The sequence below is a fragment of the Pseudophryne corroboree genome, chromosome 6 (genome assembly GCF_028390025.1).
Source record: "Pseudophryne corroboree isolate aPseCor3 chromosome 6, aPseCor3.hap2, whole genome shotgun sequence".
Lineage (NCBI taxonomy): Eukaryota > Metazoa > Chordata > Amphibia > Anura > Myobatrachidae > Pseudophryne > Pseudophryne corroboree.
This window is the reverse complement of record NC_086449.1, coordinates 642,218,099-642,233,475: the sequence shown is the minus strand read 5'-3', so window position 1 is coordinate 642,233,475 and position 15,377 is coordinate 642,218,099. Positions and strand designations below refer to the sequence as shown.

Here is a 15,377-nt window from a genome sequence, read left to right as displayed (position 1 = left end):
ACTGTCAGCAGTGTTCATTCCGGGAGTGGACAACTGGGAAGCGGACTTCCTCAGCAGACACGACCTTCACCCGGGGGAGTGGGGACTTCATCCAGAAGTCTTCCAAGAGATGGTAAACCGTTGGGAAAAACCAAAGGTGGACATGATGGCGTCCCGTCTCAACAAAAAACTAGACAGATATTGCGCCAGGTCAAGGGACCCTCAGGCAATAGCGGTGGACGCTCTGGTAACACCATGGGTGTACCAGTCAGTGTATGTGTTCCCTCCTCTGCCTCTCATACCAAAAGTACTGAGAATCATAAAAAGGAGAGGAGTAAGAACTATACTCGTGCTTCCGGATTGGCCAAGAAGGACTTGGTACCCGGAACTTCAAGAGATGCTCACGGAGGACCCGTGGCCTCTACCTCTAAGAAAGGACCTGCTCCAGCAGGGACCTTGTCTGTTCCAAGACTTACCGCGGCTGCGTTTGACGGCATGGCGGTTGAACGCCGGATCCTGAAGGAAAAAGGCATTCCAGAAGAAGTCATCCCTACCCTGATAAAGGCCAGGAAGGATGTAACCGTGAAACATTATCACCGCATTTAGCGAAAATATGTTGCGTGGTGTGAGGCCAAAGAGGCCCCTACAGAGGAATTTCAACTGGGTCGCTTCCTACATTTCCTGCAAACAGGACTGTCTATGGGCCTAAAATTAGGGTCCATTAAGGTTCAAATTTCGGCCCTGTCGATTTTCTTCCAAAAAGAACTGGCTTCAGTGCCTGAAGTCCAGACGTTTGTCAAAGGGGTACTGCATATACAGCCTCCTTTTGTGCCCCCGGTGGCACCTTGGGATCTCAATGTGGTTTTGGGGTTCCTAAAATCACATTGGTTTGAACCACTCACCACTGTGGAATTAAAATATCTCACATGGAAGGTGGTAATGCTGTTAGCCCTGGCTTCAGCCAGGCGTGTTTCAGAATTGGCGGCTTTATCTTATAAAAGCCCTTACCTGATTTTTCACACGGATAGGGCAGAATTGAGGACTCGTCCTCAATTTCTCCCAAAGGTGGTTTCAGCGTTTCACGTGAACCAGCCTATTGTGGTGCCTGCGGCTACTAGGGACTTGGAGGACTCCAAGTTACTGGACGTAGTCAGGGCCCTGAAAATATATATTCCAGGACGGCTGGAGTCAGGAAATCTGACTCGCTGTTTATCCTGTATGCACCCAACAAGCTGGGTGCTCCTGCTTCTAAGCAGACGATTGCTCGTTGGATTTGTAGTACAATTCAGCTTGCACATTCTGTGGCAGGCCTGCCACAGCCAAAATCTGTAAAAGCCCATTCCACAAGGAAGGTGGGCTCATCTTGGGCGGCTGCCCGAGGGGTCTCGGCTTTACAACTTTGCCGAGCAGCTACTTGGTCAGGGGCAAACACGTTTGCTAAATTGTACAAATTTGATACCCTGGCTGAGGAGGACCTGGAGTTCTCTCATTCGGTGCTGCAGAGTCATCCGCACTCTCCCGCCCGTTTGGGAGCTTTGGTATAATCCCCATGGTCCTTACGGAGTCCCAGCATCCACTTAGGACGTTAGAGAAAATAAGAATTTACTTACCGATAATTCTATTTCTCATAGTCCGTAGTGGATGCTGGGCGCCCATCCCAAGTGCGGATTGTCTGCAATACTTGTATATAGTTATTGTTACAAAATTCGGGTTATTATTGTTGTGAGCCATCTTTTCAGAGGCTCCTTCGTTTGTCATACTGTTAACTGGGTTCAGATCACAGGTTGTACGGTGTGATTGGTGTGGCTGGTATGAGTCTTACCCGGGATTCAATATCCTTCCTTATTATGTACGCTCGTCCGGGCACAGTATCCTAACTGAGGCTTGGAGCAGGGTCATAGGGGGAGGAGCCAGTGCACACCAGCTAGTTCAAGCTTTTACTTTTGTGCCCAGTCTCCTGCGGAGCCGCTATTCCCCATGGTCCTTACGGAGTCCCAGCATCCACTACGGACTATGAGAAATAGAATTATCGGTAAGTAAATTCTTATTTTTCGATATATGTATGAGCGGAATACACCAATGACGCTGTATCATTGTTATAGTACATTTATTTATATATAATTTCTCTTACGTCCTAGAGGATGCTGGGGTCTACATTAGTACCATATGGTATAGACGGGTCCACCAGGAGCCACTGGCACTTTAAGAGTTTGAGAGTGTGGGCTGGCTCCTCCATCTATGCCCCTCCTACCAGACTCCGTTTTGAAAATGTGTCCGGAGAAGTCGGTCACAGCTAGGGGAGCTCTACAGAGCTTATTTAGTAAAAGTTTTTTTTTTAGAGTTTATTATTTTACAGGGAGGCTGCTGGCAACAGCCTTCCTGCATCGTGGGACTAAGGGGGGGAGCAGTGTCCACCCTGCGGTGTCTGAGCCACTATTTCCGCTGACAGGACACTGAGCTCCTGAGGGGATCAATTGTTCCCCGCCACAGGGGATCGCTCACCCCAGCAGTATGCCGCCACCCTCTTACAGACCCAGAAGATTGGTGGCGAGTGAGTCACTGACCCACCCCCTAGCAAGCGAGGAGCCGGTGTGAAGATGGCGGCAACAGGGTATGGAGCGCAGTACTAACTTCGCTCCGGGGGCTCAGCGGTATATAGTGCGGCGCTGTGAGGGGCGCCATTTTCCTGCCTGCACAACACTGTCAGTGAAGAGAAAGTCCCTCCAGAACAACTCCAGCTATCTCTCACAGTACCACGGGGTTGTAGAAGGGGGGGCTGTGTAAAGACTGTGTAACCTATTAAGGTGCACAGTCAGCGCTGGTTGGGGGTCTCCCTTTACCTAAAAAGCGCTGTGTGTGGGTTTGCTCTCTTGCCATTCTCTGGGGTGAAACTCTGTCTGACCTCCCCTGTGTATGTGTGGAGTGTCTGTGGTCTCCATTAAGCTATGTCCAGGGACTCTGTGTCATATGCTGCAGAGGATATGTCCTCTCAGGTTGATCCCATTCCATGTAATCAGGATTGCACTGTTTTAGCACAGATTCCAGCAAGGGAGTGGTTATCCTCTATCAAATCTATGATTTCTACTAGGGTTGCACAGAATGAATCTGCAACTCAGGCTTTACAGAACTCTGTGGCAGTCTGGCCCAGTTCTGTTGCCTCAGGGCCCCCTGCTGTATATTCCCAAAAATGTGCTCTTGTACAGATTATGCAAGACGACCAGGATACCGTTCTGACACTGCAGATGGTGATGGGGATGTGTTGAGGGGTGCAGTTGATGATAGAGGCCATTAGGGATGTGTTGAATATTACTGATGCAACACCTGAGCAGGTTGAGGAGGCTTACTTCACTGAAAACAAGAAAGCCTCGCTAACCTTCCCTGCATCAAAAGAATGAAATGCTATTTTTGAAAAAGTTTGGGAATACCCTGAGAAAAAAAATCCCAGATCCCTTAAAGGGTCCACGTGGTGTTTCCTTTCCCTGTGGAGTATAGAAAAAAATGGGAAAACCCACCCAGAGTGAAGCGTCTGTATCCAGATCGTAAAATTGATAATACGCTCAAATCCATGTACACGGCTTCAGGGGCTATACTTCGTCCCACTATTGCCAGTGCTTGGATTGCTAAAGCTATAGTAAAGTGGTCAGGCACATTACTTGAAGATTTGGATACTATGGATTAATCTGATGTAGAATTGTTTTTGCGTCACATTCGGGATTCGGCAGGTTTCTGGTGGAATCCATGAAAGTCTTGGGTTCCATGGCTGCGGGAATTTCTTCCATGTCTGTCTCAGCTCGTCGAGGACTGTGGCTGCGACAGTGGTCTGCCGACGCGGAATCCAGGAGAAGCGTGGAGACCCTATCTGAAGGAGTTCAAGTTCAAAATGGAGTCTCTAAGAGCGGTGATATCGGGTCTGGAAGAGGGGGAACTCCTGGTATCCCTGGATATCCAGGAAGGGTTCCTCCACATTCCGATTTGGCCGCTGCATCAAGCTTATCTCCGATTCGCACTGTTGGACTGTCACTATCAGTTCCAGGCCCTGCCATTTGGTCTCTACACAGCACCGAGGGTATTCACCAAGGTGATGGCGGAAAAGATGGTTCTTTTCCGCAGACAGGGGGTGAACATAATTCCATATCTGGACGATCTGCTGATAAAGGCATCATTCAAGGAGAAGCTGTTACAGTCCATTCTTCTCATGACCAACCTGCTCAGGAAACACAGTTGGATCCTGAATCTTCCAAAATCACATTTGGACCTAACCAGGAGTTTGTCCTTTCTGGGAATGATCCTCGACGCAGAAGTGCAGTGGGTGTTTCTTCCAGAGAAAAAGTGTTGGTGATACAAACAATGGTCCGGGATGTCCTGAAGCCAGCCCGGTTGTCGGTTCATCAGTGCATTCGCCATCTGGGAAAGATGGTGGCCTCTTACGAGGCTCTACAGTACGGGAGGTTTCATGCTCCGTCCTTACAACTGGATCTCCTAGACAAGTTGTCGGGATCCCATCTACATATGTGTCACACACCAGAGGCAGCGTCTGCCGCGCTTACCCCTGCGTGTCTGCTGGTCCGTCTGGCGGCTCCCGCCTCCGGCAGTCGTCGGGTCCCGGCGTCTGGCTGGCGCTGCTCCCGGCGGTTCCCCGGAGTGTGGGCGCCGCCATTGCATCCAGCGTCACGTGGGCGGGGAACGGGTGGCATCACAGAACCGCTCCACCAATCCTGTTAGGGCGGGAGATTCAAAACCAGACGCCGGGCATAGCCCCGGCGCCTGAGTATCGTCGCTTTTCCAGAGGTGATCTCCAGTGCTCCTGTGACCGCTGTGCTATCTCCTAGAGTTTCCAGCTTCCAGTCAACTTTCCCAGCATATCGTTCTGCTCGTTCACCAAGTCTCCAGTGTCTTTAAACAGCGCTCACAAGTTTTTCAATCATCAGCATCTTTGAACATTGCTCACAAAACCTTCATTGCCTTTTTATCATCGCTCTCAAGTTCTTCATTCATCAGTGTCTTTATCATCGCTCACAAGTTCTTCATTCATCAGTGTCTTTATCATCGCTCACAAGTTCTTCATTCATCAGTGTCTTTATCATCGCTCGCAAGTTCTTCATTCATCAGTGTCTTTAAACATCGCTCAAAAGTACTTCAATCACCAGTGTCTTTAAACATCGCTCACAAAATCTTCAGTGTCTTTAAACATCGCTCACAAGTTCTTCAATCGTCGGTGTCTTTAAAACATCACTCACAAGTTCTTCAATCATCAGTGTCTTTAAACATCGCTCACAAAATCTTCAGTGTCTTTAAACATCGCTCACAAGTTCTTCAACCATCAGTGTCTTTAAACATCGCTCACAAGTTCTTCAGTCATCAGTGTTTCTAAAACATCGCTCACAAATTCTTCAGTGTCTTTTAACATCGCTCACTAGCTCTTCATTCACCAGTAACTTTAAACATCGCTCACAAATTCTTTAGTATCTTTCACCATCGCTCACAAGTTCTTCATTCATGTATCTCTAAACATCGCTCACAAATTCTTCAGTAGCCTTTGACATTGCCCACAAGTTCTCTTTCTTCCATGTGTTGCTGTATTGCTCCCTTCCCGAAATAAAGTTCTTCACCATTTTTTCATCAAACATAATTGTCAGAGTCCTGTATGAGGAAAACCTATATCCGGCCTTCTCTGCTCCGACCCAGCTGTGGTTCCTCTTCACGACCATCGGAGGAGACCCCGAGTTCACAACACTCCCAATCCAGGTCAGTGACAGTATACTCAGGCCCCATGGACCCGGGGGATCGGAACCCAGAGGCAAGCGCCATCCATGACTTGGTTTCCCGAGTTCAGAGTCAGGAGGCGGCTCAGAGCCAGGTGATGCAGTATCTCCAGGAATTATTCGGCCGGCTGGATCAAATTCAGGCTTCTCTGGCTTCAGTAGTTCCGGCTCCAGCTCCAGTGGTTGTCCCTAGTAATGTTCAATCCTTGTCTGGAACTAGGTCACACCTTCAGCTTCCCACTCCCTCTCGCTATAATGGGAATCCAAAGAATTGTCGTGGTTTTCTCAACCAATGCGAGGTGCATTTTGAACTTCTTTCGCACAACTTCCCCACGGATCGGTCCAAGGTGGCGTACATTATTTCCTTGCTGGAAGGTTCAGCGTTGGATTGGGTGTCACCATTGTGGAAGCGATCTGACCCTTTGGTTTCTAGTTACACCAATTTCATTGCGTCATTTCGAAGGATCTTTGATGAGCCCGGCAGAACGACCGTTGCTTCTTCAGACTTGCTCCGAGTCCGACAAGGCTCCCGTTCAGTAGGGCAGTATGTGATTCATTTCCAGACCATAGCTTCAGAACTACGCTGGAATAATGATGCTCTCCGGGCTGCTTTTTGGAACGGGCTCTCCGACCGCCTAAAGGACGAACTGATCACTAGGGATCTGCCAGATTCCTTAGAACAGTTGATCTCACTCTGTGTAAAGGTGGATCTACGCATGCAGGAACGAGGTGGCGAACGTAGTCTGTCGGATCGATCCAGATTCCGGTCTCTCCCGTCTAAGCAAACGGTTACTCCAGGTCCAGACGAACCCATGCAAATCAATCGATCTCGGCTGTCCCCGGAAGAACGACCGCGACGTCGTGAGGGTAGACTCTGCCTCTACTGTGGAGCCGCGGAACATTTTCTCAAGTTCTGCAAGTCTCGTCCGGGAAACGGGCAGTCCTAGCTTGTTCCGGAGGAGTCGAGTTAGGAATTACATCTAAACCTTCTCCGACAGTGGACTGTTTACTCTCCGTGTCTCTGTTTTCTGAGCCAATAGCCAAACCTGTTAAAGCTTTGCTGGACTCTGGGGCTGCAGGGAATTTTGTTTCCCTTTCTTGTGTCCAGAACTTAGGTTTACAGTTACAGCCTGTCAAACGACTTATTACGTTGACCGCCATCAATGGTACCCAAATTTCTAATGGTCTTATTACCAGTCGCACAGTTCCAATCAAGCTGCAGGTGGGAGCTCTGCATCAAGAACATCTGGAGTTCCTAGTGATTCGGGAGATGCCCCACGATCTGGTTCTAGGTCTTCCTTGGCTTACAATTCACAACCCTCACGTCGACTGGAAGTCGTCACAAATACTGTCCTGGAGTTCTTTTTGTCATTCTAATTGTCTCACTCCTGTCTACCCGCTCCGTGTATCTTCCAAGTCGGATGTAGAGCTCATTCCGGAGGTCTATCGGGAGTTCACAGATGTCTTTTCGGAACAGGCGGCCAATCAGTTACCACCCCATAGACCCTGGGACTGTCCCATTGAGCTCATCCCAGGGAAAATGCCACCCCGGGGACGTACTTACCCCTTGTCATTACCCGAGACCCAAGCTATGTCGGACTACATCAAGTCTAATTTGCTGAAAGGATTAATTCGCCCCTCTAGATCCCCGGCGGGAGCAGGTTTCTTTTTTGTGAAGGAGGACGGAGGGTTAAGACCATGTATTGACTATCGGGGCTTAAACGATATCACCGTTAAGAACAAATACCCTTTACCGCTCATCACGGAGCTATTTGATAGGGTTCGTGGAGCCCACGTCTTCACTAAGCTCGATTTAAGGGGAGCCTATAATTTGATACGCATCCGACAGGGGGACGAATGGAAGACGGCCTTCAATACCAGGGACGGGCATTATGAATATTTGGTAATGCCGTTTGGCCTCAGCAATGCCCCTGCCGTTTTCCAGGGATTTGTGAATGAGATATTCCGAGATATGTTATACCTAAGCGTAGTGGTATATTTGGATGACATTCTGATATTTTCTAAAAATCTCACAGAGCACAGAGTACAGGTCAAGGAAGTACTTCTCGCCTACGAAGGAATCATCTCTACGGCAAGATTTCCAAATGTACCTTTGAGGTCCCTTCAATTCCATTTCTTGGCTATGTCATCTCGGGTACGGAGCTCCGCATGGATCCGAAAAAACTCGCTGCCATTCGGGACTGGACTCAGCCTCTCTCTTTGAAAGCGGTACAAAGATTTCTGGGTTTTGCAAATTACTACCGGAAATTCATAAAGGGATTCTCTACCATTGTGGCACCTATTACTGCCCTAACCAAAAAGGGGTCTGACCCAAGTCACTGGTTTTCTGAAGCTGTAGCAGCGTTCGCCCGGTTGAAAGCAGCCTTTATGTCCGCTCCGGTACTCCAGCAACCGAATTTTTCAAAACCATTCTTCTTGGAGGTCGATGCTTCTTCGGTAGGCATCGGTGCCGTGCTTTCCCAGTACTCCTCTGATGGGAAGTTACATCCATGTGGTTTCCATTCTCGCAAGTTCTCTCCCGCTGAACGGAACTACACCATTGGAGACCAGGAACTTTTGGCGATAAAATCTGCCCTAGAAGAATGGAGGTACTTACTGGAAGGTGCTAAACATCTAATTACGATTTACACCGATCACAAGAATTTGCTGTATCTCAAGACGGCCCAGTGCTTGAATCCCCGTCAAGCTAGATGGGCGCTCTTCTTCACTCGTTTCTCGTTCATCATTAAGTACCGGGCCGGGACTTTTAACACTAAGGCTGATGCTCTATCTCGTTCCTTAACGGCCTCGGATGAAGAAAATTCAGTTGAAAAGGCTTTGATTCTCAGTCCAGTCTCTATTTCGGCAGCTCCTACCGCTCTGGGTCCTCCTCCTGGGAGAATGTCTGTACCAGCTAAATTTCGACCAAAGTTGCTGCAGTGTGCTCATATCTCCCAAGTTTTCCGGTCTACTGGAGTTCAAAAAATGTGGGAATTTCTACGAAGGTCATACTGTTGGGACACTAAGAAGGATATACAGGATTATGTCAACTCATGTCCTCAATGTGCTCAGCACAAAACTCTTCGTCTGCCTCCTGCGTGGTTGCTTCATCCACTGTCCATTCCTAAGAGACCTTGGACCCATATTTTGATGGACTTTGTTACCGAATTACCCTTCTCCAAGGGTCATAATACCATCTGGGTGATTATTGACCGCTTTTCGAAAATGGCACATTTTATTCCATTGACCGGGTTACCGCCAGCACCCAAGTTGGCTTTATTATTCATTCGTGAACACTTCCGCCTGCACGGGTTACCTCAGGAGATAGTCTCTGATCGGGAGGTGCAATTCACGGCAAGGTTCTGGAGGGCCCTCTGTTCTGCCTTACAAATAAAGCTCAAGTTCTCATCTGCATACCATCCTCAAACCAATGGGCAAACTGAACGCATCAATCAAGATTTAGAGACTTTTCTCTGCGTTTATCTCTCTCCTTCGCAAGACAATTGGGTGGAACTGTTACCCTGGGCCGAGTTTGCCCATAATCATCTGTACCACTCCTCCACTGGTGAGTCTCCATTCTTCATTAATCAAGTTCCAGAATTACCCATCTGTCCTCCGGAAGATGTCCCTGCTGCAGCCTCTACTCTCCGGCACTTCAGTCAAATCTGAAGTAGAGTTCATGCTAACCTCAAGAAATTCTCCGTCCGCTACAAATTCTTTGCGGATAGGAAGCGACGGGCAGCTCCCCAATAAAAAAGTGGGTGACAGGGTATGGCTCTATACCCGCAATCTCTGTTTAAGAGTGCCTGCTATGAAGTTTGCTCCAAGGTTCATTGGCCCTTACCCCGTGTTGCAAGTCCTGAACCCGGTTGTCTGCAAATTGGGATTGCCTTCCCACTTTCGGGTACCAAATTCTTTCCATGTCTCTCTCCTTCGTTCTCTTGTTTTGAATCGGTTCCATTCAGAATCTCCTAGGCCAACCTCTGTAGAGACTGAAGCTGGAACGGAATTTGAAATTACAGCTATTCTTGACTCTCGTTATCTTCACAAGAATCTACAGTATCTGGTAGAATGGAAAGGTTATGGTCCTGAGGAGAGGAGCTGGGTCAAAGCTGCTGAAGTCACAGCTCCCCGACTAGTGCGGATCTTCCATTCCAGACTTCCAACAAAGCCCGGGAAGTGTCCGGGGGCCACTCCTGGAGGAGGGGGTACTGTCACACACCAGAGGCAGCGGCCGCCGCGCTTATCCCTGCGTGGCTGCTGGTCCGTCTGGCGGCCCCCGCCTCCGGCAGTCGTCGGGTCCCGGCGTCCGGCTGGCGCTGCTCCTGGCGGTTCCCCTGAGTGTGGGCGCTGCCATTGCATCCGGCGTCACGTGGGCGGGGAGCGGGTGGCGTCACAGAACCGCTCCACCAATCCTGTTAGGGCGGGAGATTCAAAACCAGACGCCGGGCAGAGCCCCGGCGCCTGAGTATCGTCGCTTTTCCAGAGGTGATCTCCAGTGCTCCTGTGACCGCTGTGCTATCTCCTAGAGTTTCCAGCATCCAGTTAACTTTCCCAGCATATCATTCTGCTTGTTTACCAAGTCTCCAGTGTCTTTAAACAGCGCTCACAAGTTCTTCAATCATCAGCGTCTTTGAACATTGCTCACAAAACCTTCATTGCCTTTTATCATCGCTCTCAAGTTTTTCATTCATCAGTGTCTTTATCATCGCTCACAAGTTCTCCATTCATCAGTGTCTTTATCATCGCTCACAAGTTCTTCATTCATCAGTGTCTTTATCATCGCTCTCAAGTTCTTCATTCATCAGTGTCTTTAAACATCGCTCACAAGTTCTTCAATCATCAGTGTCTTTAAACATCGCTCACAAAATCTTCAGTGTATTTAAACATCGCTCACAAGTTCTTCAATCGTCAGTATCTTTAAAACATTGCTCACAAGTTCTTCAATCATCAGTGTCTTTAAACATCGCTCACAAATTCTTCAGTGTCTTTTAACATCGCTCACTAGCTCTTCATTCACCAGTAACGTAAAACATTGCTCACGAATTCTTTAGTGTCTTTCACCATCTCTCACAAGTTCTTCATTCATGTATCTCTAAACATCGCTCACAAATTCTTCAGTAGCCTTTGACATTGCCCACAAGTTTTCTTTCTTCCATGTGTTGCTGTATTGCTCCCTTCCCAAAATAAAGTTTTTCAGCATTTTTTCATCAAACATAATTGTCAGAGTCCTGTATGAGGAAAACCTATATCCGGCCTTCTCTGCTCTGACCCAGCTGTGGTTCCTCTTCCCGACCATCGGAGGAGCCCCCGAGTTCACAACATTCCCAATCCAGGTCAGTGACAATATGCACCAGAGGATTTGTCTGTCACCAAAGGCCAGGATTTCACTCCTATAGTGGTTGCAACTACCTCACCTTCTGGAGGGCCGCAAGTTCGGGATTCAGAACTGGATCCTTCTAACCACGGATGCAAGTCTCCGGGCTGGGGCGCAGTCACTCAAGGGGAGACCTTCCAAGGAAGGTGGTCAAGTCTGGAAGCCGGCCTGCCGATAAACATTCTAGAACTAAGAGCCGTCTACACCGGTCTTCTACAAGCGGCCAGTCTTCTGAGAAATCGGGCCATTCAAGTGCAGTCGGACAATGTAACGACAGTGGCTTACATCAACCGACAGGGCGGAACGAAGAGCAGAGCTGCAATGTCAGAGGTAACAAGAATCATCCTCTGGGCAGAAAAACACGCGTTGGCGCTGTCAGCAATCTTCATCCCGGTAGTAGACAACTGGGAAGCGGACTTCCTCAGAATACACGATCTCCATCCAGGAGAGTGGGGTCTCCATCCGGAGGTGTTCAAGGAGGTAACAACAGATCATTATGGGGTGTACCTCAAATAGACATGATGGCCTCTCGTCTCAACAAGAAGCTTCGGCGATATTGTTCCAGGTTGAGGGACCCGCAAGCAGTGGCGGTGGACGCCCTAGTGACTCCGTGGGTTTTCCAGTCGGTGTACATGTTTCCACCACTCCCACTCATGCCAAGAGTGCTAAAGCAGTCCTCATTGCTCCAGACTGACCAAGAAGGTCTTGGTACGCGGATTTTCTGGATCTACTGCTAGAAGAACCGAGGCCTCTTCCTCTTTGGGAGGACCTGCTGCAGCAAGAGCCGTTCGCCTATCAAGACTTACCGCGGCTGCGTTTGACGGCATGGAGGTTGAACGCCAGATATTAGCTCGGAAGGGCATTCTGAACAAGGTTATTCCTACCCTGATACAGGCTAGGAAAGGAGTTACGTTTAAATATTACCATCGTATTTGGAAAAAATATGTATCTTGGTGTGAGTCCAAGAAGTTTCCAACGGTGGAGTTTCAACTGGGACGTTTTCTCCTCTTACTGCAAGCAGGTGTGGATATGGGCCTGAAGTTGGGATCCATAAAGGTCCAAATTTCGTCCCTATCCATTTACTTCCAGAAACAGTTGGCTGCCCTCCCTGAGGTTCACACTTTTTTGAAGGGAGTTCCGCACATCCAACCTCCCTTTGTACCGCCTACGGCGCCCTGGGATTTTTATGTGGTGTTGCAGTTCCTCAGTCGGACTGGTTTGAACAGGAGGTTGAGATCAAGTTTCTCACGTGGAAGGCTGTCACTTTGTTGGCCTTAGCTTCTGTTAAACGTGTGTCGGAGTTGGGGTCTTTGTCATGTAAAAGCCCATACTTGATCTTCCATGAAGATAGAGCTGGGCTCCGGACACGTCAGCAGTTTCTTCCGAAGGTTGTGTCGGCATTTCATATCAACCAACCTATTGTGGTGCCAGTTGCGACTGACTCCTCAATTTCATCAAGGTCCTTAGATGTTGTAAGGGCTTTGAAAATCTATGTGAGGAGGACTACTCGTCACAGAAAATCGGACTCTCTGTTTGTCCTGTATGATCCCAAGAAAATTGTGTGTCCTGCTTCTAAGCAGACGATCTCTCGCTGGATCAGGTTCACTATCCGGCATGTGTATTCTACGGCAGGATTGCCGTGTCCTGCGTCTGTTAAGGCCCACTCTACTCGTAAGGTGGGGTCTTCCTGGGAGGCTGCCCGCGGTGTCTCGGCATTACAACTTTGCAGAGCAGCTACTTGGTCTGGTTTGAACACGTTTGCAAATTTTTACAAGTTCGATACTTTGGCCTCTGAGGACCTGAAGTTTAGTCTATCAGTTCTGCAGGAGCCTCCGCGCTCTCCCTCCCGTTCTGGGAGCTTTGGTACATCCCCATGGTACTAATGTGGATCCCAGCATCCTCCAGGATAGAGAAAATATGATTTTGGTTACCTTCCGGTTAATCCTTTTCTCGTAGTCCGTAAAGGATGCTGGGCGCCCGCCCAGCACTTCGTTTTCCTGCTATCGTTATTTGGTTCAGTTCAACTTCATTTTAGTTGAGTACTGCATTGTTACTTTGTAAGTAATGTTTCAGCGGTTGCTGAGTTTCAAGCTAGTTAGTTTGATGTGCCTTGTATGTGTGAGCTGGTGTGAATCTCGCCACTATCTGTGTAAAATCCTTCTCTCAAAGATGTCCGTCTCCTCGGGCACAGTTTCTAGAATGAGTCTGGTAGGAGGGGCATAGAGGGAGGAGCCAGTCCACACTCTCAAACTCTTAAAGTGCCAATGGCTCCTGGTGGACCCATCTATACCCCATGGTACTAATGTGGACCCCAGCATCCTCTACGGACTACAAGAAAAGGATTTACCATTAGGTAACCAAAATCCTATTATAAGCCGTTCTATTGTGTGCTTTTATCATGACAGTTTATATGTCAATTTTTAATTGTTTGCATTTATATGAGATAGAATTAACCTTGATATATTACACAATTTAAGCCTCTTGTATTTCAATAAGGAGCAAATAAAGTATTTTTATAATTATATTCATATGTTCCCCCTAGTGCAGTGCCTTTGAAATTTAAAAAAAAAATCTTTATTTATGGCTTTGTAAGTACAGACTAAAGGACAATACACTTAATATTTCTATATTTTACTGCTATAAACATGTTCAGATGTTAATAATGTTTTTATTGCTATTTTTCAGACCATAATTGAGTGTCTCAAGTATATTACAACTGGGGATTTTCCACCTGGAACGAAAGGTGGATCATTTGTGCATGATCCAAAGGTATTGGTCATATAGTGCTGCAGAATTGTGTTGGGATTTTACATGACCCCTAACTTATCATGTGTATAAGGTCACTAATGTGACAATGTATACATTCTTGAAAAGATTACTTAAGGCTACGTCTCGCATAATTACATTATTTTATAGTCACAATATGTTTTTGCATATTTGCCATATCTCACAAGTCAGGGCTATACACCATTAACACAATCTACAAAAGGTTTTAATTACATAAATACAAAGGACCTGTTATAAACTCACAAGCTACAGGCAACTTTCTGAAATGTCTTTAAAGTGGCAGGGATACTGTACAGTATAATTTATCTGTTATGTAGGCCTAAGTGGTTCTTATCTGCTGTCATATTCTATGTTTCTAGAGCAGAGTGTATGGCTGTACTTGTCTTATTTGGAACCTAAAACTCAGTATGGCACGTTAGATCACAAAGGCTTTATGTTTGTAAAGCAAAATTCTAAAACCACAAGAGGAAATAAAACCTGAATAGTCTATATAGAAAAGCAGTACCATACATATATTGCAAATGTACTTTAGTGCTATGGTCACACTGTAAAGACATCTCTGTGAATAATCAATGGCGAAGGTATGGTAATTGTTTTGATTATTTTTCTATTTTGTTTGTAGATTGCTCATGAGACGGATGTTCGAGCCCAGATCCGTTTGCAGCTGCGCGATGTCAATGGTGAGATTGTGGCTGTTCAGAGGTCCATGGTGTGCACTCAGAAAGGGAAAAAAACTGAATTTAAAACATTGGAAGGTGTGATTACCAGAATGAAGTAAGCATTACCTCCCATCCTTTATCCTTCTGCACAAACTTATAATCTATACCAGTGGTTCTCAAACTGTGTGCCTCCAGACGATTCCAGGGGTGCCCTGGGTTGGTGGTCCAAGACCAATTCCAATTATTTATGGCCAATGTAACAGGCAAAACCAGCGCTGGTGGCTGTTAATCATAAAATATGTGGACATACAGAAGCAAAATTTGTCCCCCAGCACGTAACTGAACCTAATGACATATAAACAAAATGTACTTAATTTAATACTTCTTTCTAAATTTCTCAATAAGAAACTTTTGGCCTAGGTGTGCTGTGAAAATAATTCTGATACTCTTTGGCGCCGTGACTCAAAAAAGTTTGGGAACCACTGGTCTATACAGTAAGCTGCAAAAAAGTATTTTGAACTTTGGCCAAAATCTCAGTCATATCAGATTACAGAACCATTCTCCACCCTGCAACTGTGTCACTCTCTACTCCACTCCAGTCTCAGCAACTGTAATATGTAGCTCCTTCAAAGTGGTTGTTGGCCTACCTATAGCTTTTCACCTCTCTTTTTCTAGACAGCATCTGATGTACTTAAACTCCAGAAAACTGTCAGAAAACTGCCTACTCAGACATTTAAACGTGCTTGTTCAGGCATGTGAATTTAGAGCTTCCACAACACTTATGAAAACAGCTTATTTTAGTTTTCATTTTCT

At 47.0% G+C, this 15,377-nt stretch overlaps 1 protein-coding gene across 1 annotated transcript in view; it reads left to right on the top strand.

The window, feature by feature from the left end:
- RAD50 (RAD50 double strand break repair protein) overlaps positions 1-15,377 on the top strand; it is a 442,933-nt gene that overhangs the window by 72,428 nt on the left and 355,128 nt on the right. Inside the window, exons 3-4 of the mRNA XM_063928180.1 lie at positions 13,804-13,887; positions 14,528-14,679. Coding sequence (XP_063784250.1) covers positions 13,804-13,887; positions 14,528-14,679 — 236 coding nt within the window. The remainder of the gene's footprint in view (positions 1-13,803; positions 13,888-14,527; positions 14,680-15,377) is intronic.